General features: G+C 33.4%; 1 protein-coding gene across 5 annotated transcripts in view; it reads right to left on the bottom strand.

Annotated features, from left to right (window-relative positions):
* Window positions 1-1,560: 1,560 nt before the first annotated feature.
* LOC119631785 (probable serine/threonine-protein kinase DDB_G0267686) overlaps window positions 1,561-26,384 on the bottom strand; it is a 141,236-nt gene continuing 116,412 nt past the window's right edge. For all 5 annotated transcript variants that reach the window (XM_038024304.1, XM_038024312.1, XM_038024290.1 and 2 more), the window contains exons 3-5: window positions 24,711-24,819; window positions 3,042-3,206; window positions 1,561-1,694 (exon numbers count right to left, since the gene is read on the bottom strand). In XM_038024304.1, coding sequence (XP_037880232.1) covers window positions 1,630-1,694; window positions 3,042-3,206; window positions 24,711-24,819 — 339 coding nt within the window. In that variant the 3' untranslated portion in view covers window positions 1,561-1,629. The remainder of the gene's footprint in view (window positions 1,695-3,041; window positions 3,207-24,710; window positions 24,820-26,384) is intronic.

Below are 26,384 nucleotides of genomic sequence, written 5' to 3'. Positions count from 1 at the left end.
TTTCAAACTAAGATTCCGCCCTAACATTTGTCGATAATGCGTCTTCAAAATAGAAGAAATTTTCTTTTCGCAAAATACCCCTCAGTTAATGCTCAGTAGCTTTTAAGCCAGCTTGGTCGCCGAAATAGGGACTTTGTAGCGTGAAAGTGATCACTTTCGTAGTTGAAAAGAAAAAAGGGAAAAAATCGTCTGTGCTTTATAATTTGTACTGTTATATGCAAAAATCCGAATATATATATGTTCTTCAGTGACCATAATGTGATATTACTCTTCAGCCCCTTGCAGTCCCACTTTTGTTTTTTTGAATCTCCCAATAATTCCTTAATTAATTTGGTAAAAACGGCATCAAAAATGGTCGCAGTGGCTCCGATAATGGTGGATATGAAATGGCATAGAAAGAAAGACATTTTTCGATTTATTCATGACTTAAGGTGAAGTATTACACATTTGAAGATGTAGTGGTGTACACAAGCTGTGCTTATGTAACGTAATAACAGAGATATCGAGCTTAAGTTAAGTTAAAGAACTAACTAGACAGCAAAAAAAAAAAAAAAAAAAAAAACTTTTTTTCTAAAACCTTTTGTTTGCTAATACCATAGTATGCGTGTCAACGCATTCTCGTTTATATTTCAAAATTGAAATCGACCGACCGAATAAAGAAGAAAACTATTTGTTTAGGTCAATTTTGAGATGGAAAAGCACTACGGTGTTAAAGGGTGTTAATATTTTGTCGCACCCTTCTTACGCTTATTGCAGTAAATTCTTTTTTCTTCGCTTCACATTTTCAATAAATCATTTGCATGCATTTATCGACATACACTATACTGTATACATGATCAGTAAGGGTGCACTACACTATCTGATAATTTGTTCTTATATTTGCATAATATGTATAGAGTTTATATATATATATATATATACATATACAATATATATATATATATATATATATATATATATATATTGTGTGTATATATATATATATTGTTCTTTAATTTAATAAAAACATTATTCAACATTGCGCTGCTAAAGTATTTTTTTGAAATTAAACAAAAAAAAAAAAAAACAAATTAATACAACAATATAAAAAAAAATAAGATAAGAAACAATCTAAAAAAAAAGTTCCTTTCTTTCTTCTTAAAAAGGAAATCTCTTACGATTTTCGTCTGCAGTATTGTTAGCTTTTAAATATACATAAACATACATACGTGCATACTTATATACGAACATATATTGCATATATACGAACTAAGATATATATTATACACCTGTATGTATATATATAATTTGTACGTATTTATGTATGTATATTTATAAAGACGTTATTTTGTTCGTGTTTTATTTAAATAACTTATTAAAATTTTTATATATATATATTTATTTTTAGTTTTTGTTTTTTTACTTTTTAATATTATCATCATTATCATTATTATTATTATTATTATTGTTATATATTTTGCATTATCATTTATAAAATTAAATTATATATATATAATAAATTATATATATATATATATATATATACATATATATTGAGTTATATATATATATATATATATATATATATATAAGGGTTGATTGAGTGTATTTATGTATAATATAATTAAATTTTAATTAAACGCTAGTTAGTTACAAAATACAGCAAGTCGTTGAACAGCATCTACTAGAACCACCTTTACTTTTTTGTCTCTGGTCTACAAAAAGAAACGCAAAAACGTTAAAAAATAAATAAATAAATAAATTAATAAAAGTGCAAAGAAATTGCTGTAATTGGCTAAAGCCATGTCCACCATTCCCAGCAAATATGTTAAAAGTTAAAATAAGACACCTTAATGCAAAGTCTCATCGAAATTATTCCAAGTCCATTTTAAGCTTCTACATGTTTTCAATAAATAAAGTTTAGATCCATCGAAGATTGATTGTTATAAGGCATAGCCCATCCGCTAAGGATGGATATCGGTTATGTTAGAAAATTTTTTCTTTGCCTTCCTTCTGCTTCATTTTGAAGCTTGTTGTTGCACTCATTACTGATCATCGCTAAGCGTTATGTCCTTGCCGACTGAGCACTCACAATAACTATGACCAAGCATGGTTGAACCGCACTGAGATTTGAATCCGCGAATTTAGCAGTCGTCACTCTGATCTATTCAGCTATGTTGCGAGCGGTTTACCTGTCTGTTTGTTTGTCATCCTATATTGGGACGGTCACACAACTTGAATTACAAAATTCGAAACCCGTGAAGGATCCTTCAAAAGGAGAAAATAATGTAATGGACTTTGCTATAAACGTTTTTTTTTTTTTTTATGCATACCCTACATCACTTGTGACGCATGGGTGTATTCAACATGAGCGTTTATGTGCAACACCCACAAGGTGTTAAAGTAGACCCACCTTTTATTATTTCGACCGATTCAAAGTCGCTTTCTAAGATTGTCTACCCATCCACCCGTCCGTGTGTTTGTTGTTTCTTTGTGTTTAAGCCACCGGTCGTAATTTTTGGACATATTTTGATCAAATTTGGTCCACGGACATGTTTTGGCCTACTTCTTCGATCACTTCCCATATGCAGCCTTATTTTGAAAAGTCGTGATATGAATAACCGTATGAAGCCAAGTGGTGTAGGGTATTTGGTGATGCATCGTGTCCCACTATATACGTGTTTGATTTTTAAAGTTCTGTAAGATTGTAAATGTGAGCCGCGCTTAAAGCAAGTGAATTTGAATTTTGAATTTTTTCCCAAATTGTTCCTAGCGAAACATCACAATTTCCAAATTATATATATCTAGGATTAAGTTCATTATTTATGTATATCAGAGTTTAATCACTAATATTTTCATGATAAAATTTGATGATTTTTTATAAGTGACCAGAGGACAAACGGAATCGTTTCCTTTACATTTATTGTTATGGAAGATACAAGAAGAAAACTATTTCTCTTTTTCTTCTTCTTCTTCTTATATTTAGAATGGTGAACGGAATATAAGCAAAAAAATTATAATTAAATTTCTTTGTTCATTTCAATTAATCAATTTTTATTTACCTTGAGAATTGGGCTCTGGTAAATTATCACGCGGCACTAAATGCATAACAGTCGTCTTGCCCAAGGGTAATCCCAAAGCACCCAAGGTAACATTGCAATGTAAAAATCTGCCCTGATAGATGAGTCGCAGTATTTCGGCCTTGGAGACTGCTTCACGTTCCCAGTCTAAAAAAGGAGAGAGATAGAGACAAGAAAAGAAGAGTAAGTAATAGAGGAAATAAATACAGAATAAAATGTAGACAAAACAGGTTGAGACTGATTTTGTTCCAGATTAGTAATTCTTTCCCTTTTATTTCTTCGAAAATTTGTAATGTTTTAATGAACTCGTTTGATCAAAAAAAAAAAAAAAAAAAAAAAAAAAAAAAAAAAAAAAAAAAAAAATACTTGAAGAAAACACAAGAAGATATTAAAGTGGAATCTACAGAGGTCTTTGTAAAAATTTAAGAAAACCAATACATACGCAATTTGTGTGAGCGTGTGAGTTTATGTCAATAGTTTATTTAAATTTTACACAGTCCTGTTACAAATCGTTCTTCTAACAGTACATATAAAGCACACACTTCGTTAAAAGATTATTCATCATAATCATCATCATCATCATCATCATATTAACTAATGTGTGCAACAGAGCAATATGAAAATACAGAATCATAAAAAGAAAAAATCGTTATCTGCTACACAAAGCAATGTAAGGTAGTATAACATCAGCAAATATATATTTGACCACAACACAGAACTATTTAATATTCATTTGTCGTTTCCTAATGAAGGCGCTGCATTTGTCGCTCACCGATCCTGATTTATTTATAATAGACAAGTCGACCGAAAGATAGAGAGAGGGAGAGAGAGAGAGAGAGAGAGTGTGTGCATGTACTTGTGCGTGCATGGAGAAACTCAATTTCACAATAATAGAGTTTTAAACCCCCAGTAAATGTTACTACAAGCAGCACACAATAAGCAACAACAGCCAAGCAAAGGTTAACGTTGCGATTGTGTGCGTAATGGCGATGGTGGCTGGCGGTTACGGCGTTGCCAATAACATTTGTTTTGTCGGCCCATCTTCTCTTGCATACACACATTTGCATACATATAGAGCAGATGGTTGTTTACTTTACTTTCCATGCTGTTAAAATACATTCATACACTATCCAATGCATGCACGTTCATGTACACTCGCCATCTATACGGTTATATATATTCATAAGGAAATACATGAATACATACATTTTTGTTTAGAGAAAGTTACCGTTGCATAAACGTTATACATATGCTTGTTATATGCATGCGCTCGCTATATCCATGCGTGCTGTGTCGTTTATTCCTTTTTGATTTCCATAGAAGTTTTCCCATCATTACAACCACAATCTGCTGTGTGCACGAAGTTTAACTTTGATTTAAACAGAACAACTAAATTTATAGAGCATATCGTGTTTGTGTGCGAAGGCATCTCCCCTTTCCATATGTTTATCTGGAGCGCATTACTTTACTCCTGTCATCCACGTACTCTTACTTTCGGCTTAATTTGGCGAATAGTTTTTGATCCTTTTTTTTTTTTTTGATTAAATGGTTTTCTTGGTAATTATGCATTCATTTTAATTAAAAATATTCTTACATAGAAAAGAGCGAGTACTACGTTAAACGAATAAAAATTTTTGCATTGATAAAAAAGAACTCTGCTATGTTCTGGCAGCTCAAGGACAAATGATATTCAAATTTGACATATGCGTTACGTAAAGCGAAGTTATCAAACGTTCTACTGTCTTGTCGCCAGTACCCCTTTTTTTTTTGTTTTGTAAAGCCTTACTAGACTGTGCGCTTATTATTTGTTTTTATATTTTATGCCAGTTGTGGCGGATTGATATGTGAAGTTTGGTTGTATGGATGCGAGTAACATCCAGAAAAAGTCAAGATAAACCCATTTTTTACGAAATTGATTTTAGCTTATCTTGCTATTTTTTTACCTGCCTGCCTGCCTGCCTGTCTGTCTGTCTGTCTGTTCGCCTGTTTTATGCTGTCTACCAATTTTTGTGTTCACATCCACAGATTGCAACTTTTGAGATATTTTAGCGAAATTTACTACAATGACGTGTCTTGGCTATTGAATTCATATCAGGCGAAATGGTATTTAATGTCTGGCTGCGCCCGACAATAAATAATATTTCCAATGCATGTTTTTTAATCAGGAAAATAAGAGAAGTAAAAATGAAAAAACTTATGGTTTCAATGTCAAATGTAAGCTCCTTAACTGCCAAAAATTACTTATTTATTTATTTTTATATAGAGGTATTTTTTGCTCGAGATTATCGATCGATTTATTCTAAATTCCAAAGCAAGGGTTTTTAGATTCAGCTCAGCTTCAGGAAACTGATTAGGATTAATTCAATAAATGGCAGAGTCTCTGATTGTCTGACTGGCTGCTATTGCAAGCAGAAGAATAGGTTTACAAGTCATCAGAACCGTTATGGAAAGCAAAGAAAAAAATAACCCCACTTAATCCATTTTCAAGAGAACTCGTTTTTGGCATCTAACACACCTTAGTTTACACGAAATTTTAAGAAAATATCTCGAAAATTGCCAGTTGGAGCTTGAATGAACACAAAATCATATCGAGAGATACAATAGGGACAGAAACGGATGGGCATACTTGAAAAGATTCGGAAAATGATTCTTAATGGATTGCTTGAATGTGTTTTTTGCATACTTCCGGTTCATTCTGCACGTCCCCGCCAACTTAATATATAGAAATATTCGAAAATATTTATTGTAAGAATACCTTAAAGGGAATTATTGATTATCAGCTGCCAATGCGCCTTTGACTCTGTCCTCTGTTTATCATCATTTAATGAAATGTTTTGCACATATATACTCAAGTCTATGTGCGCAATAAACACAAAATTAAGGCAATGGCTAGCGGCGGAGATTTTCTTTCATTATTTGGGAAAGTGTTACTTTATGTGGAAGAGAAAGGTCGCATTTCCATACGCTTTATCCTCTTCGCCAATAGAGATGCCGCTGCCAGTAACTATTATTTGGATTATTGCTAGGGTTATTGGATGCAGGTTATCCGATCTTTCCCTTAGAAGCCTAAGCTTCCTAAGTAAAAATATATGTACATTGGTCTCTATTTTAACTTGCACTTGTTTTGCATTAACTATCAACACAGCTTCATTTGATTAGATCATTTTGCCTTAAAAATGTTGCTTTGCATTGAAATTCCTTTCCTTTCCACTCATAGGTCATATGTGTATATAATATTCGCAATAATTAAGTAATATGATAGAAACATTTTTTTATCTCTTCAAGCAATAATAATAATAATAAAAAAATAATTAATGTTTAATTTTAGTTATCACATACTAAACATAGACCGGTTGTGGTAAGGTTTTATCAAATTTGTACGTAATACTTAGAAGGACTTGAGATAGATCCGCTCTGTACTATATGAATCGAAACGGAATCATTTGCCAACTCCTTTTAAGCATATCTGTCCGTCTCTCGACCGATCACAGATACTTGCGCGAAAAGACGGGAGTAAATCAATTTCCCAGACCATTTCACATATTAAACCCTATTTATAATCTTCGATAAAAATTTGACGAATCGAAAAATATGTCAAATTTGGATGGAATACGACTATTTTTTGAATCGTCACGTCTCCAAAACGTTTTTCAAAGCTAAGTATCTCTTTATGAAACATAAACATGTTTGATTTCTATTCCATTCGTCTGTTTCACGTAAGGGTCCCTATAATTTTCGATACTCTCAAATCAGGACGATGAAGATAATTGAACAATTCTATTAAGTCATGTATTGTAGGGTCTTTAAGAGGCGGCTTTACCTGGGTACAATGTTTTCACTTGTTAAAAACTAAAATATCCAACTATGAAGAAAATTGAAATAAAATTCACGGTCTCGGTCAAGTATTATTATTAATTAAAACAGTGCAGTGCAGTTAAAGCTCTATCGTTAAATGTCAACACTTCTCAAATATTGACCGTTTTTTCTTTTTTTGATGTGTACATATATACAATATATAAAAAGCCTCCAAATCTTATTTATGTGTTAGTATTATTGCTATTCTATGCTCATTACATTACTGATAGAGATACAATGCACGGCACACGATACAACGATGTATGCCTAGAGTAGGAAGTGATTTTTTTTTATTTATTTTACAAATAATTTACAAACATAATCAATTTGGTCGAAAAAAAAGAAAAAAAAAAAAAAAAAGAAGAAGACAAAAACAATGATATTATCTGCAGTTGAGGTGAGGGTGAGTCCCTTGATTGCTATTATTTCAAGGTTCTCTTTCAAAAAGATGCGACAATATATTAAACATGTCATGCTATGTTTGCGTAAATGTTGCATGTAAAGTATTAACCAAACAAGAAAGGCAGCTCTACTCAGCCAATAAAAATATACTGGCAGAAATAAGCTTTAAGATAACGCACTCAAGACATAACATACATCGTACAGATATTCCACATAATGTAACACACAACTCCGATCTATGAAAATAGAACGAATTGTAAATTAAGTATAAACAAATCTACCCTAATACAATAAATGTATCAACCAATCTGTAGACTTAAAAAATGTAGGCAAGCCGTCATGGCAATATGAGACTCAAGTACCATTGTATTGAGACATTATCCTTATATAAGCCTTTCTACGGCTTAGTTTTCCTATAGTAATTGACGCAATTGACGCACTATTTGCCTCAATAATAGCTATATTGGTTCGGAACACCTTATAATATATTATATATATAGTTGATCGATAGCTTCGCTGTCAATAATGATAATTTCCCTGCTTATAATGCTGCACTTTATTTATTTTTTGTCTTTCTCACACCCGTCACATACAGTTCACTAGCATTCAAATCAAATTTTGAATTTGAAAAGGAGAGTTCGCCGAGTTAAAAACCCGAAGCGACTACACTTTTGTACACTTTTGCATTATATTGTGGTGCGTAAAGTCTGTCTGTTGGGAATGGTTCGTTACTAGTGGGTTGAGGTTGCTCTTCAATGTCATTGAAATTAATTTAAGCTTTCAAAATATTTTACGAAATCTTTAATAAGTAAATTAATGCACGATATATATTTAACGAATTTAATACCCCCCGCCCCCCGTCCCCTTTCAACTATTTTTTTTCTCATTCTATGAGTATTGAAATTATTCAAATTTTCTCTGCAGCCGCTCGTTTAAAAATTTATTTGCGTTGTTATTACATTTGCTATTTTTACAAATATATTCTGCTTGTCTGCCAGCAACAGCAGTTCGCAACTTTGAACTTGCATTTAAATTAAGAAAATGTTTTAAATAGTAAAAAATTCAAATTTATTTTATTTAATTGTTGTAATGTGTGCATGCAGGCAAAATAATATCAGGAACATCAACATCGTGGCTTAAGTAAATGCATTTTTGCGCAAACACATACATACATACACACACACACACACACACACAGCTCTTAGGAGCATATATAGAAATGACCGGTACGACAACGTACGTGACGTTTACTGAGAGATGTGTTGACTATTTATTCATTCAAGGCGTTAACATTGACGCCGAGTAAATATCTACGTAAGAGTGAACGTGCCATATGTGTGTATATATAAATGCGTATATTTAAGTGCTACTGTTTAAATACCTAAGTGAATATAGAAAGAATTTTATGAAAACAAGTTAAAAGTTTATTATCGATTAAGGTCGACTGACAAAAGGTACCCTACAATATTCCATTTACAAATCCTCGTTATAACATACGTTATTACAATGCAGACGCTACACTTTTCATAAGAATACTTACATTCGGACGAACTACGTTGAGCGAAATATGAAGAAAGAAGATTCAAAAAGTGGATACACTCCTCTCAGATTTTCTACATTTACTTCACACAATACGTCAAGATGGTCGTTATACCCTTCACCACTTGTGATACTTATGTATATTAAGGTTGTGCCGACATATGTAACATTCAGAATGGGTTGAGATAGACGCACCGCTTTATTATAACGATCAATTCAGAATCAGATCTTGTATCGACCTAAGCGTGTCTGTCCATATATTTTTGTATTCAATCTACAGGTCGCAAATTTTTGCGATACTTTAAGGAAATTCGGAAGACTGGCGTAGTTTGACCCAACGATGTTATTGAACGTGTTTCCATTTCTGCATCCACAGTCCATTTTTCAACCACTCGCGTGGGCTCATTTCTCAATTCCCTCTCTTAGAACCGCTCCTACGAAAACCTGAGTCTTCATATGGTGACAAGATTTAATTTTTTTAATTTCCTGCTAAAAATTGGTTCATAATAGTAAATTGGCAAAGAACTCACACTTACCAAATTTGAACCCAATGGATCTATTTCTTGGACTCTACTACGTGCAAGATTTGTCATGAATTGTAACTCTTTCAGAATAAGTTTTAATTTTTAATATTTTACGATGAAACTAAGTTCATAGTAAGAATTGAGAGAAAAACGTAGGTGTACTTTTTAGACCCAAACAAATAGAGGGGTTATCATGGAGCCTTTATATAAGGAGAAAATGTAATTTCCATTCTTTGTGACGGATGCTAAAAAATAATAAAATTATTAGGAAGTAAGTTAAGTTTGCTAAGGTTGGATCACGCAATGTAGTGTTTTGGGCATCCTCCAAAACGCGAGCTTGTATGGAGTGTGTGCACTTGCATGAAAATAATGTGTAATTTCGGGTGTCTTGTTAGGGGAAGTGCTATAGGATAGGTTCTAATCGTCGGCGTGGCCCGACCATAATGTTCTTACTTGCTTAGATTTATTTTTGTTGAACAATAATAAATGACTTTTTTTTTAAAGGAGAGCGTTGCATGGGTGGTGGTCGTTAGAATGGGTTACAATAGCGGTCGTTCTTCAACCAGAATATTGCAGGATGTGCCAAATCTCATCAAAATATCGCGAAAATTGGGTCCTATAAGGTGAACATACGAAATAAAAATAAATAACACATAAAGATACAAATTTTAACTCGATTCAGAAAACGATTATTAATCGATCGGTAAGTTTTTTCTTCTATTCCGACTAATACTGAATACACCCTATCTTCATGCACTACTTGTGATGTAGGGTATAAGAGCGCAGTGGTTCGTGCAACATGAGCACTTAAAATGTAAAAAAACTCTTTCAAAGTCCCAGCTGCTATTATTAAGTATTCAGTTAGATATTCTCATAATCATAAAATTTGTTATATAAGCAAACAAAAAGTATATGAAAATTACTCAAAGTTTCTTATATAACATAACGGACATGTTTTTTCCAGCTGCTAATGTAATCATCTTGCTCCATAAACTGCAATTCCTACAGGTAACAAAATATACATTATGAGCGTAGGTGGTAAGGCATTTCAATGCTTGGCAACACGAACAGCAATAAATAGCTTTGCATACCAAAATTTTTAAAACTTTATGGTGGAACTTGGTTCGTAAGATTTATTTTCCGAGGCGAAAAGATAACTTTCTTGGTACTAAGCATAAGTCCCTGAAGACGGTTTTTTCCAAATTCTTTATTATTCATTTGTTTAACCATCTCTCACTTATTTAACTAATTATAGCCGTTAATTGCTACAATTCAATGGGATTCACTTCACTTCACATTTATAATTAAAGAAAAACTTGAAACTAAAACAAAGAAAACACTTACATATCGTAGCTTAAAGGGAAGTAAAAATTAAGAATAAATAAAAATAAAGTAAATGAAAAAAAAAAACAATAGACATGGAGAGAAAAGAACGAGAGCAACAACCGTGGAAGAAGCATAGCTGTATAATAAAAAGTCATTATGTTCGGGATCGAACAGCAAACCTTCAACGAATTCATTTTTGTTGGAAATGAAAGGTGAAGATATTCATAATTGACCCTAGACTGAGGCGCAACCGACATTTTTAACATACTTACCCACTCCATAAGAATCTTTAATATGTTAAAAGTTGCATCAAAGGACCAAAGTCATCCACTTAAGAAAAGATAAAAAATTAATAAGGAAGAGTATAATTTCGTAGGGAAAAAATGTTATCCAAATGCTACATAACGGATATAGCTTGGGGGCTTGCGAGCTATGGGATGTTCATTGACAATAAGTAGAAGTGGCTACTTGCCTACGGAGTAGAAAATCTCCCTTTTCCGCATTTTCATAAAAGCAATGCAACAGATCGAGCTTCACTTGAAAGCTTAATTTAGTAAAGAGTACCACGTTAAGATTAGCGATTTTTTTTTTTTATCCTATGCATCGATGTACATTGATGATCAGAAAGAGATGATAAAAGAGAGAGCGAGGGAGACGGCAATAAATAATAGAGCCTTTAAGAATTGATTTTTAATAAAATGTTTCATTTTATCCTCACTTGTCTTTTTGGATATTAAAAGAGAGATCAAATCTACAAGAAGGAGAGTTTCTTTGACAAGTTTTTTAGATGGAAGGAAATAGTAGATGAATAGTGATATTCGAGCAGATTCTTGAGCATATAGTTTAAAAGGTATTAGGAAAAAAAATTATTTTGAAAAAATATTAAAAAATATGCACACCGCAGTCATTCTCTGGCGACATCCTTAGCTCAAGCGAGTCTGCGGCAAGCAGCATTATTGATCCAAGTTTGAATTACAAAAACCAGAAAAGGCATTTAATCCACGTTCTTATATCTATTGAAACGTCAAGGGTGTTTTGAAAATATTGATTTCTGTGTAATTGGCGATTGTTTGAGTGAGACGGCCCAATTTTCGGTCAAAAAATAAATCAATCTTTTATTAATGCAAAGTTCGAAAGAGTTTTTAAAAAAGCCAAAAGTCTTAGCTGCTAGTGCTTTAAGACTTTAGTCTTAGAATTTATTCGCTGGATAAATTTGTAATAATAATAATAAGAATAATAATAAGATACATTAAAAAATTCCAAAGGAAGAAAATGAAAATGGTTTGAGTTATGCCTGAGTAGGCCTGCCGCTTACAAAACCCATGTTTCGATGTAAACGCGCTTAAAGCTTTGAAATGTGTCATGCCTGTGTTTTTTAACACAATGATTTTTTTCTTAATTTTTTTTTTGTTAGTCTGCAATTCCAGAATCATAACTCTTCTCTTACAAGTTCAAAAATCCCACTTTTTCTCTTTTCCCGAAGATTTTATACCGCAATCTATAGGCTTGGCAGCATCTGTCAACGAACGCTCAGTTTTCTTGATCCGGATAGCTTCGATTTTGCGGACTAAAGGCCTGCCTGTTGATTTTCAAATGAACCCCTTTTTGGATGTCAAGACTCTTATGCCACGGATATCTATCCATATCAATTAAATGAGCGGTTTCAAGTTGAATATAACCTCATATTTTTGCGTACATGGCAATCTAAAGGGGCTGGAGATCGCGTAAGCATTCTTCATAAGTGAAGAAGTAGTACTGCCGCGATTTTCTTCTTTTTTTTTTTTTTTTTTTTTTTTTTTTTTTGTTTTTCATGATGCCTTATATCTATAGAAAAGTTAGATTAGTCCTTTGTAGGTGCAAAATTGGATCTCATGTGGTACCGGGCGCAAGGGCAAGTAGAAGAGAGACTTAGCTGTCTTGCTTTCAATTAATTCTCAAAAAACTAAAGAAAATAAATATTTCATATGCTTTAAAAAGCCGGTTAAATATGGTTTCATGTTTTCGTTTAATATGAATTGAAAGCCGATAGCCTTAGATTATACACAGTATATTAGGATTCTAGTCTTAGAATTTGCTTTTCTGGCTAAATTGATAACAATAATAAATTTAGAAAAAATATTTGACTTTTAGTGTCAAGTCAAGGAGATATTACTTCTTAATGGGAATTGAGTTTAAAGTATTCGATTAGTTTTGAAATTGCAAAAAACCGGTTCTTTTTTTTATTCTTTTATCTAATAGTAGAACATATTAAGGATACTTCAGTTCAATTGTAAGATTCTAGGATGAAAATTCCAGGCGATAGGATCGTTTTATTCCTACTGTAAATTGCGTAATCACTTTTTTTCTCAAAACGTTATACGATTTCTGAGAAATCAAAGCATCCATCTTATTGGATTCCCCTATAATCGCCAATTACTTTCCTTTTTTTTTTGCCAGAAATCGTTCTTTTTTTTTTTTTGTAAATTCTTCGTGCAAACACGACTTATATTCACCTGATGACAGAAAATATACAGTACATACGGTTTTACATACATTATAAGGCCTTATCTGAGAAGTGATCGAAAAAATGGTCCGAACTGAATCACTTTCAACAGCATTAGTTCTTGGGCCAAAACATGTCGACGCAGCAAATTTTATCAAGATATCTCACAAATTGCGACTTGTTGACCTAAATTGAATACAAAAAACATAATGGGCAGACAGACGGACATAGAAGCTTAAATCGATTCAGAAAATTATTCTGGTTGGCTCGGTGTTATAAAAGGTGGGTTTATCTCAAGTCTTTCCAGATGTTGCATACATACGCACTAATTTAATGTACCCTTGCGCCACGAGTGGCATAGGGTATAAGAATTAGGCAAAAGGAACTTTTTTGTATTGTGCGAAATTTATGTGAAATCCATCCCTTATTAAAATAAAAAATAATTCTATTTTTAGATCAACTTTAAGGGGATTAGCGAGGGATTATGAGGGATGTCTTTTTGTTGGAAATATAACTCAATCGATCTATTTAACGATAAAACATAGCATAGCATAGCGGTGCAGTAGCAGTAGTAGAACCATTACCGATTCATTGCTTATATTGAAAAGATGAAAAGTAAAAATTATAAAGAGAACGTCGAACGCCTCTTGCACGTGCACTCTCTGCACGGTTAACCCGCCGCCTACCTTTTTCTTTGATGGATGATAAATGTATAAGTGATTATTGGGTAAAACACATAAAAATTTGACAATTATTTTTATGAATAAATAAGCCATCATCACCGTATGTATGTAAATATTGAGCGTTTTTTTCTTTTTTTTATGTATATTTATTTACTTTGATTTTGAATGAATAAACACAAGCCGAAAGGCTCGCACGTACATAAAGTATACAAAATGCAAGTATCATTAAATCGCATTTAATTAAAAAGAAATTAGGCAATCAAATTGTATTTACAATAATACGTATACAATGTGTGTGTGTGTTCGTGTGTGTGTGTGTGTGTGTGTGTGTAGATATTTATAGTTGTGTGTTTATGAGTTGACATTTGTATGATTTTGCAATAAAAATATTAATTAAAATTCAGAAATCAAACCATGGAAACATGATTTAAAACTCAAATGAACATGAAACGGGCAATCGAAGTGGTCAACCAAACAGTGGTCACCATTGAATGTTGATGATAATGGCAGTGGCTGGTTGCTTAGATTGGCAAGAAAACACAGTAGATACCAATAGAAAAGGTAGACAAACAAACAAGCAAACTAGTAAACGAGCAAACAAGCAAACAAACAAGAACAGGTATAACAACATATTGGGACACATAGACAATACGAGAAACTCTAACATTGACAACAGTGCTGTACGTATTTAACTGCATTATTATTTTGACCGCACAGAGAAAGTGCTGACGGCTTGTGCGGTTATTTTGTTGAGGTTTTGTATCAGTTTCTAATAAAGGCAGGATATAAGCGTGAATCTTCGCATATGCATTTGGTTTTGCTTATGCATTTAAGTAAACACACGCCCGATATGCGGCTCTCTACGCAGAGAGCTGTTTAGTTATGTCAACGAGAAAATTTTCTAACGGACACGAATACATTGACAAATAATAAATATATGTCCATCGATATTATTATCAAAAGAGGTGATGTTGCAGTGTGAACAAGACACAAATAATAATGTAGACAAATGAAAAAAAAAATCTGGGCTTGTCTTCAAACGAATCTTGAATACCCTTAAGCGAGAGCGGATTAAGATTGTTAGTACGCTCCAACACATAGAGTCTAATAATCAAGAATTTAAGACGGCGGCGAATTCATCTTTGCTCTTATATGTGAATGTTGAAATCAATTTTATGCCGATAGCTGTTGTTACTATAATCCATGAATTGGTTTTCAGGTTTTCGAATTTTCATAATATATTCGGATTATGGCTATGGGTAGAGTGGATCGCCAAACGTACACGTAGTCGACATTTTACCGTTACATTTTCCTTCGCAATTGCGAAAGTTTCAAAAACAATCGAGAAGCAGACATGACTAAATAATTGCAAAACTTTGCACTGCAGTGCACATACTGATTGGAGTCCTAAAAAATTGATCCGCACAGGGGAGGGCGGGCGGGCCGGGTACTTGAATAAAATCACCTACAGATTCATTAATATAAATCTGTCTTATCGGTCTGCATTCTCCCCAAACTCTTTCTATGTCATTAGCTATTAATAGTGGGCAGGAGAGTTTTCAAAAGGAAGGTCGTATCTATAAAAGCAGAGCTTTGCCTTGGCCTTGACTCAAATATATTTAAACTAACTTTATATCTTGACGGAACAAAGAAATTGATCCTATAAACACCAACTTTAGACCTAATATTTAAAAAGTTTATTCACTAATGATCAAAGCATGAGTAAATCGTGCAAAATCAGTTTATATTTAGAAAACAAAAAACATCAGCCAGCCTTCCTTCAAAATATACTGGGGACAAAAGTAAAAAATTTGATCATATAAAGTATGCATCTTACTACGTCTTGAATAGGTCACATATTAGTAATAAATTCAGAAAATTTTGAATCGATATTTATTCTGGAGTAGCGTTTTCTAACTTTGGTGTGCTTCACCTTTTAAATCTACAAATTTTTGTTTTTTTTTTATTATTAGCACGATTTCCTTTATCTATTTCAATGCTTTGCAAATCGTGTCAGCAACTAAACTTACTCTAGGCGATGATAGTGAGCACGAACGGTATATTTTCCATGTTAACGAACTGGGAAGATTAAGCAAGCTTCATTTGTATGTGCCGAGTTCGGTACATGTTCATGCGATCAATGCAATTATCTAACCATACATGGATACGTTTACCTACATCTGTGCAGAGGCTTACACACGCACGATTCATTAAAGCAAACAACAAAATTTAAAGAATAGTTTTCTATTTCTCCACGGACCCATTAAAAAAGTGTTTTAATCACGTAACCAGTTTAGGTATATAAAATAGCGATATATGTATGTATGTATGTATGTATGTATGTACAATAAATTAACGTATATATGTGAATGTGTGCGTATAGGCCTGTTTATATATCAATTTGTGTATAGGCGTAAGTGAATCGGTTTATTTTTATACATACATTTACACATATTAAATTGTGCATAAAATGCTATAACAAGTCAAGCGGTGCGAAAACATGCCGGTATAATGCAGCGCTGAGTACCACAGCATGCCACTTTTCAGTTTTTTTTTTGCTCTTGTTGTTCTTGCTTGTGTCCTGTTATTATTGCTGCTGTTGCTACATAACAGCATTTCTCCATTAAAATATTGTGAAGTTAAACAAACTCAATAGCAATGTCCTGTTCTGTTGCGCAAAAGATCTCTCTCTCTCTCTCTCTCTCTCTCTCTCCATCCCTCCCTCTCTTTCACTCTCTCTCTGTTTCTCTTACTCACTCACTCTTCACTGTCATTGCATTGTATTTCTATCCGAAACGAACGAACAAACGAACGAACGAACGAACGAACGAACGAACGAATGAATGAACGAATGAATGAATGAATGAGTAAATGGCTGACTGATTGATTGATCATTTGCCAAAGTAAAAAAGACAAAGAAAAACAAAATTGTATCTCATGCGATGAATTTTAATTGAATGTTATGATTACAACAACAGAACCACTCGCCTCAATTCATTGCTATGTTGTTGTGGCCGCTTGCTTCATTATTGTTATTATTATTATTATTATTATTATTGCTGTTGGCATTGTTGTTATTGTTGATGCATACATCTCTATTTTCATTTCATTATTCAGCTCCAACTCTGACTGCCAGCACGTCGTCTATGTTCATATATTTATATGCCTTCTACGTACATTCGCATATATAAGGAGTACGTGTTAATTTTAAATTTGCATTAAAATACTTTGCAGCGGTTGTTTTCCGTTTATGTGCCTCAATTCGGTTGCTGTTGTTTGCAACTGCTGCTACTGCTACTGCTGCTGCTGCTGCATGGGGGAATTCATTTATTTGTTTACTTCTTCGTTGCCTGTGTTAGCACGTTTATATATGTCTTTGAGTTGGTTGTGCCCATCTGATGATTTTACCGATAGATGCTATGACGTTGTTGATAAAAAAAAAAAAAAAAAAACTTCTCCATATCATTTTCTACTTTTTCCAAAATTTTGGCCAAATATGAACTGCGTTCAACAGCGTATAGATAACGAATATGCACGAATACTAGGTATGCGAGAATCGAGTAATGTACGTGCAAAAAGTCTTCTTCTTGTTTAAGTCGTCCAAGTTAGCATATTTTATAAACTCCTCAATTTTTGTAACGACGTCATATATATGGAAATAGCGAGAGAGGCAGAGAGAGAAAGAGAGAGAGAGAGAGAGAGACAGTGAGAGAGGGAGGAAAGAGAAACTGATCGAAAAAATCAGTGAAAGGAAGGAGGGAGGGAGGGAGGGCGAAGACTATTAAATATTAAATTGGTATAAATACGAAGGTTAACGGAGACGGGCAGACAGGATTGGGATTGCATGCCAAGATTATTTCTTTATTTCCTTTAATGTACCATGAACTTGCTTCGCCCAGCTCGTATTACCCGTTTTCGCGACAATCAACCAAAAGTTATTTCACAACCGATCAATAATAGCGATAAGGTTATTAAAAAAAAAAAAAATTCCCATAATCCATAAAACTATCTCACTGTTCTACGCGTTAGTGTAGTGTAACGTAGCGAATTGCATTCAATCGTTATTTGTGTTAGCAAACTTTTTGTAACAGACTAGCATTCATATTCTTCCTAAACAGAGATTTATATCAAGCTATCAATCTAACTCTACTGCATAAAGACGGCCTTATGCTTCTTTTGTGGCATGGTTAAATGCGTTCGTAGAAAGTACATGCCTAAGCTATCCAATTCTTTTACATTTGAAATTTGAGTCTTAATTAATATGTTGGACGATTGATATACTCTTGTCCTCCTTTATTCTGGTGTATTGCCTTCACTCATTGGCCATTGCGATTGATGATCCCATAGCATTCTTTTATTCTAATTTGAAATTTACATAAGACCTTCAACTAACATAACTTGTAAAATGGCTAAGCACTAACTTTTGTGAAATTATTGACAGTTTGAAACATTAAAAGAACAAGCACCACGATGCAGCCCAAAAACGAGAAGAAAAAGACAGAAACTTTTCAAAAGCCCTCACGAAAGAGATCTACACATGAGGGCTACGCGACAGAGAAGTTCTTAAGGATATATTTTTCGGTTAACCCCAATGTTTACGACCGAATCGCGAAAATGAAGAGAGGGTCATAGTTGGAATACGAAAAGAATCATTTTTCACCTGTAAAAAAAAAAAAAAAAAAAAAAAAAAAAATGCTACGTACGTAGTCAAGATGCCGTTAAATTTGCAGGTTATCAACGACATGCGCATCTTTAGATCCGCAACCATTACAGACGTGGAGGAAGAAAACTACCTCAAGAGTAACCTCAAAAGTGCCTGTGATTCGAATTCTTTCGAACTTCGGATTTTCTCGCAGTTCACCGTTTGTCTTACGTACCGCAGGAATCAGCTGAAGATATATGTTAATCAAATCACGTGCTAATCAATACTAAGTTTCATGGAATTCTACAAAATAATGTGAAAAAGTTAAGCAACTTTTGCTTGTGATTTGCAGTGAAGCAACAATTGAATGATGTCTTAATGGTTAAAAGAATGAAAAAATGAATGAAAAAAAAAAATAAATAAATAAATAAATAAAACACAACTGAAAACAAAGTAATGGCGAGAAAAATTAATTTAAATGAAACTTTGAACTTTTCATATTCGCTTTTAATTGACTTATATTTATGGACATCAATTATCAGTACGGGGGGGAGATTTTTATTATTTTATCGTTACTAATATATATATATATATATGTAAATTCTGAGAGTTCTTCGTACGTTCGCTGGCATACATATAAGAAAACATGTTTTTGATAAGAACGCTACTTTGAATTGCTTTAATCATATTTGCTTGCCAGTCCGCATATCCGTCTGTCAACTGTAGCCAGTACATGTTTAGAAAAAAAAAAAAGAAACATTTTTTTTACATTTCGATAAATTCAGCCGAAAATAATTACGTTTTGAAAATAAGACCAAATTCCGATAAAAATTTTTTAATATTTTCTAATATCAGCTCAACAAAGGCGATGAAGTTTCGTAGACTTATGCAAATATGCGCGGCACTTGAAATGCTAGAAAAGCTTTACCAAAATCTGCAGCATGCAAATGCTTTGCTCGTTCCCGTTCAACTGTTTCGATGTTAAATACGCTTCAACCTCTAACCGGCAAGCCATTTATAAAATCCTTTTAATTCTTAATTCTTAAAAGCCTTTTAATTGAACGACAGCTGCAGTTCTCTAGATCGAATTAATAACACCTTTCATGTTATTAATAAAACGTTTGCCTAACTCATAAGCTGATCGACCTTTTTCCACTGACTCTGAAATCCTTCGATGATTCTTTGAATACGTTTAGAAGAAAATTGACATTGAATCTTATTTTAATGCAAAGTCAATCGAGTCAATCGAACGACGACTTGCAATATTCGAACGGACCAGACGACAAAGGTGATTGAAGCTAATTTCTGTAAATAATTTGCAAACAGATGTTCTAAGAATTGTGAATAAGACTTATGCTAATCTAAAAACCGCAATTCAGAGGTACGAACTTAATCTCAAATAGAATAGAATTGAAAAGATAAAAAACACAAAAGAAAGTTCACACGTTACAGTGTCTCATAGTCCCAACTTGAAAGTCAGGTGGAGGATTTCCCAACAAGTTCGCATTTGAAGTGCAGACAAGTTAAAATTTGAAGTATTTTTTTTTTTTTTTTTAATAATTGAAAATTAGTTGCGATATCAAAGACCTCGTAGCGCCATAAGGAAACTTCATTGCGAATCGTAATAAAAATTAGATGAATTTTCCGTGACTATAATCTAGAAGTTGGGATAATCCCTAACATTGCAAGAATAATTGGGATACACATTGGGGACTTTAATGTATTTAATTTACCTTAGTTCGAAAGTTCAAGGTTGAAAATAGATAAAAGAAGAATTCTTAAGCATTATTGCTGACGTACTCGGGTTTGATAACAAGCACTAGACAATTCGGTTGGAAGAAGGGTTGATCTTAACTGGAAGCTAATCACAACTGGGAAGAAAGTTTTCCGATTGCTAAGACGTTATTGGATTTCAAAGATTCGTCTTAAAGACGCTTCTAATTTTCTAACTTGTGTTCATAACATAAAAATTGTCTCGATTTTCTGAAAGTTAACATGGCTCAGGGATATGTTGCTACAATAAGGAATCATATTTTTTCGCTCGATGTCTCCGAATGGGCGGATAGACGGGTAGATTTCTAATTTCCATTTTCAATAAGCGCAGGTGCAAAAAATGGCATTTATCGTTGATTTATTTATCTATATAGAGACAATAAGAGAGAATAGTTATTATTAAGAAACTTATTGCGTTAATTAAAGTCAGTTATAAAAGGGCATTTATTCTTGCTTTTACGTTATACGAAAAGTACAAAATTGTTAAAAGCGAGAGGTGGGCATGGGGGAGAAAAAACGAACGGTTGTAGCGAGAGTGCAAGGCCAAGAGTGAGCTAGAGCGAGCTAGAAAAAGAAAGAGAGAGAGAGAGAGAGAGAGAGAGAGAGAGAGAGAGAGAGAGAGAAAGAGAAAGAGAGAAAGAAAGGAAAATCAACGTTAATGGGTTCATGTGGTCGATGGTATACCTGTAGTTACTGGATTGTAATCAGATGGTAAAATATGTGTTAATGCTACCGTATAACAGTTGACTAACTGGACTCTGGTAGATATTTATAAGCATGTAGGCCATCGGGTATGCTCGCTCGTTTTGGTATGCTATGCGTATGGTTTATTATCCCTTTTATTAGTACATGCAAGAAGAATGGAGATTTACAGGACGACAGCGTAGTATAGGCCACACTTTGCGTGCAATCATCTCGTTATATATATATATATATGTATATGCAGTATATTCCTTCAGGAAGTGCAGTTTGATGTTAACACTTTTGTAGATGAATTTTTGTTACTTGTCTGTCTTCTGATTGCTTCCCTGGTAAAGTTTCCTTTTTGCGTTTTTTTCTTTCTTGTTCTCTACATGTTTGGTAATGGTTTCAAGTTACAGTTGAATGAATGACTGAATAACGATGGAATAACTAAGTGAATGAATGGACGGTGAACAAACGAATAAATTGTGTGATGTCAAAGTTTAAATTAAAGTTTTTTTTTTTTTTTTTTTTTTTTTAAATTGTGTTCGTTTACGTATGTGTGTTTGTGTGATTGCTTTCTTTCTCTTTTTTTTTTTTTTTGTTTCTCATTTCATGACCTAAGGTAATAAATTTGATATTGAGTTGAAGCGAAAAAAAAAAAGAGAAAAAAAAAACAACTTAGAGAATAAAGGTGAACGAATAAATGCATGCATGAATCCAATAAGCCCTTCTCCACCGGTTAGTAAGCGTGTTTAAAATTATGTCATGTTTTTTATTTTGAAATTAATTATATAGTTATTTTTTGTTGTCTCCATAAATTATATAAAATTTAAACACTTTTCACAATTTGTTAATTATTTTTAAAAAATACGAACAAGAAAAAAAAAACATCCGATAGGAAAGCTATAACGCTTGCTTGTTTTGCGTCGAATCTTGTACACCTATCATTGCAAGCACTAATGTAGAAATTGCACGACTCGATTAATTGCATATGTACTCGTAAGTCAAATCGAAATTTTTTCAATCGGTAAATATGTTCTACTATCTGCAGTGGTGTGCTAACTTCGATCACACGACTTGACTGCCGTAAAGGATAAAGTTTGCGTTGGATGACTTTTTGGTTTCGTTTTGATTTCGGCCATAGGGTAGGGCCGGATGTAGAGTAACCCGAACCAAAACATCAGAAAGTTTCGACGGTCCGTCTGTCTCCGTAAGGGTTTCCGTGCGTGTATGTCTTGAGCGCAATCGTCTATTGAGTGTTATGTTTGGCAGGATATGAAACCACCCCATTACGGCCGACAATGACACGTGCGTTTATCAATTGCGCCATCCGACCTTTTTGACGAAAGACCTAAGGAGTTTTATTTTTTTATTACTTCCGTTAGACGAGGGGATGATATTTAGACGACCACTCGTGGGGACCGACACATGCGAATCCATGCTCTGATTGCTGGTTTAAATTTTGCAAGTAAATGTGTTTGGCGGCACATTACAATGCATCAACTTTGAAAATCTCTGAAATGCCTCTTGCCTCGCCTTCATATTATGGTCGTGCTAGTGAGCGCGTTGTTCCTTCGAGTTTAACCAGTTAGAAAAAATCAACGAATAGTATTTTTCTTTCTCATGAACGCGTTCACGACATCGGACCTCGCTTTCGGATATATCCCGATAATTAAAAAAAACCTCACTCTTACTAGCTTTCCATGCAAATCGCATTTTTTGCGACACCCATGTAATTCATGTTTTTTCGTGTATTACGAACCGCATTTTACATAAGAGTCTCATTAACAGTTTGGTGGAAATTGCTACATTTCTACCATCTAAAACCAATGTCCACCAAATATGTCCCGAAGATATATGATTGTGTAAACGCTAAATGGGTTTAGGCAGCTGTTTGCTTACTATAGTCGATTTAGTTCTTTCGTTTTGTACATGTATTTTCGTAGACATTGAATATCCTGAGATGTGTCACATAAATAATTTGATTTCAATTTTTGTGACTTGCAAAACTTATCCATCACAGCAAGGCGACTTGTCCTTGGGTAAATTCTTTTATTCATTCCGCGAGTTCAATTACTAGTCGTGTCCATTGCAAATTTTTAAGTGATTTCAAATGTCCCAGCACCTCGAAGAGCGCCTCTTGGTGAAACGCTATTAGTGCGACTTTCGATTTGATCACAGCAATGCAACTAAGCATTTCTATACTCGTATGCATTTGTATATGAGACGATTTGAAACTTTTTGCCTCATTTTTCGACCCTCTGAGAATACATGTGATGAAGCAGGGTTAGCTATAGCTATTTTATCGGGGTTTTGCACGATTCTTTTGATTTTTGATGTTCGATTTTCGTTACATATGCGAGAACAGAAGTATAGATGAGTGTAGCAAATTTCTTTCAAACGGATCACATATCACATTTTTGCACGCACTTTATATTACACTTAGTCATGTGGGTGTGCGTATATATCTCCGTTACTCTATTTGTTATTATTGTTGTGCGTTTAAATGTAATATTTGTTGTAAATTTTACCGGTTTTTACATTTTTTTCTTTCCTTCAGCTTTTTTTTTTTTTGCTCATTTTCTGTTTTTATTATGAAAAAAAGTTTTTTTAATTTTTTTATTTTTATTTTTTTTTTTTTTTAAATTCGTTGTATCGCTTGCACTCGATAAACTTTTTATAAACATTTAAACACCTGGACCTACAACAACATTGAGAGAGAAACTGTTGATTATAATTGCATGCAATTGCCTTTGTTTTTGGTTTTTTTTTTCTTTCTTTTTTGCTTTTCCTGCCGTTGCAGTTGTCGTTAAATTTAAATATGTATTAATTTATACTTACGCGGGTAATTAAAAACATAAACATTACATTTACGGTGTATGGATGTACGTGCACATGTATAAAGGTGTATGTGTATTCATTCTCTTGTTTATAGAGATAGGCAGAGACAGTTTTGTAAACTTGTAATAGGAGTATATTTGTGATTAAATTTCAATGAAAATATTTTATTCAAAGTTTATTTATCATTATTAATTGAATAGATAGATAGAGAGTTTTGTTAAAAAATTTTACAACAAAAAAAAAAAAAAAAATGCTATTGCAAAAGTTGATATATATATATATATATATAGAGAGAGAGAGAGGTGGATGTAAATGTTTTTCTCTGCTTTTGCAGCTAACGAACCAGCCGTTTTGCTGTAGTCGACCAATCAAGTATATATATATATATATATATATATATATATAAAAATATTGCTTTTTCAAGAAATACAATCCACTTTTATAGCAAAGTATTGCAAGCCACTTTACTTTTCACAAATGTAAAGAGGACGTACCTACTTCACCGTCCAGCTGAGAAAGCTGCTAAACAATGGATGCAATATATATACAAAAAATATACAATTTTTTCATGTTCATGTCCCTTCGCGCTTTGTGTTAATATTCCTGAGAGGTTTTGTTTCTTGTTTTTTTTTTTTTTTTTTTTGCTTTTGAACGTTTACGACATTCAGAATGAGAATGCGATGTGATTAAATGAAAAATATTGGAGCAATTGTAACATGTTTACGCTCGGAATACTATATTTTCAAATTATAATATATTTGTCATATAACGGTTTCTATCCTGGGCAAGGAGAGCGCATGTTGCGAAAATCCAAGAGTTTCATCCAAATTTTAGGTACTTGTGCGGTTTGTGTGATTATGAAAGGAAAATAAGTCAATTAGCAATGTAACTCATACATACCCTCAGGCCAATTATCGAATACTGTTTGTGCTATATCACCGGCTGAGTCTGTTGGATTGAATAGGAATTCTTTTGTTTTGCCACTAACGAGTATTAAACGTAAATTTATCTGAAAATAGAAAAGAACAATAACAATACAATAACAATTAAAATGGAAAGAGAAACGAAAAACATTTAAGTAATTTAATAGGAGTTTTTATTACAATTCCACCGTAACAGATAACCCCATGAAGGGGTGGTTTCCAATTCGCTGCAAATCATATCGAGAAACACGTCTTTATTAATTATCATAATCAATTTAAAAAATGTCATCGCAATAACCTTTAATACATGCAATGGTTTAATAAATTCTCGTTTATATGTATCGCTCTATCTTGGGAGATAGATCTGCTTTATGCCATTTTCAAATGTGTATATGTATTGCACTTTTACAAATACATAAAAAAGTATTCAATTAAATATTACGGTACATAGCGGCGAATTAAAAGTATGTGAAGTGGAGTTTTCTCACGACACCTTTCATCTTTCAAATGAATGTATGAGTTTTCTTACACCAAATGTCCGCCACTTTGTAAAAACCATTATGAGAGCCATTCATGTAAAGCTTTGCGATTTCTCAACGAGAAAATTTGAAAGAAGTGATTATCGCAAGTCCCTAGTGAAATCAGTCTTACATCACGTTCAGAAAGATCTGCAAAAAGTGAAATAAACGTCAGTCGAATGTGGAAACGTTGGCGCTATACGATGGACGCATCAAATCTTTCCTGCCAAACTCTCTCCGGAAAAATGTTTGACAAGATCTGCCGAGCCGGGCCGGGAACGAGTAAACCATTTAAGAAACAGAAACAACCCAAATTTATTGGTAGGACCAACCGAGACGAAGTGATACTCTAAAATGGAATTACTTTTGAATGAATTACCAATTATCACAACCTTTTATACCCATCACGGAAGGATGGAAGGAATATATTGATTTCATCAAGACATTTGCAGCATCCAGAAAGTGGCTTTAGAGACTGCTTAATGTGTATGTATTTTTGCTCAGCATAAAATTCTGATTCTATATAAGCATGTCCGTCTATCCGCGTGTATAATGTCTGTTATAAGAATTTTCCTGGCCAAAAAAATGAAGCTATCACCTTTAAATTTGGCGGAAAGGTCGAAGGGCCTACCATGTACCAGAAGTGGTGTAAGTAGTGGTGTATAAAAGGCATTTACTAGCTAAGGATAGGTGCAAATTTAAGCAGTGCACATTTGATATGTGTACGAGTTAATCCTGCCGTTTAAATGTTCGTTTAGACTGCCTTATATTGTCAATTAAAGCGATCTAATGAACCGTCTTTGCCACTCTTAGTTATGTACAATTCATCGAATCTTGGCAGAGTATTGCATGCGCAAGGACAAAACTAATCTACCTTTTTTTTACGTTGTCGAGAGCAAAGAAAAACCAGACTTTCTTCATTTATTTCAATAAACGTTAATGAGTTCATGACGCATACGATTTTAAGTTGCATTATAATTAAACTATTTGAAATCGCATTTGCAAGTACACACTTCCACACAGCAATCCGAGCTAACGTACATTCATCCATTATGCTTAAAGGTAGAAGACAATGATGTCAGGTGTTAGTCATTTTACCTTTCGTTTATTCCTTGTTTTTTTTTTTTTTTTTT

This window comes from Glossina fuscipes, unplaced genomic scaffold (assembly GCF_014805625.2).
Source record: "Glossina fuscipes isolate IAEA_lab_2018 unplaced genomic scaffold, Yale_Gfus_2 0, whole genome shotgun sequence".
Lineage (NCBI taxonomy): Eukaryota > Metazoa > Arthropoda > Insecta > Diptera > Glossinidae > Glossina > Glossina fuscipes.
This window is presented reverse-complemented; position numbering and strand designations above follow the sequence as displayed.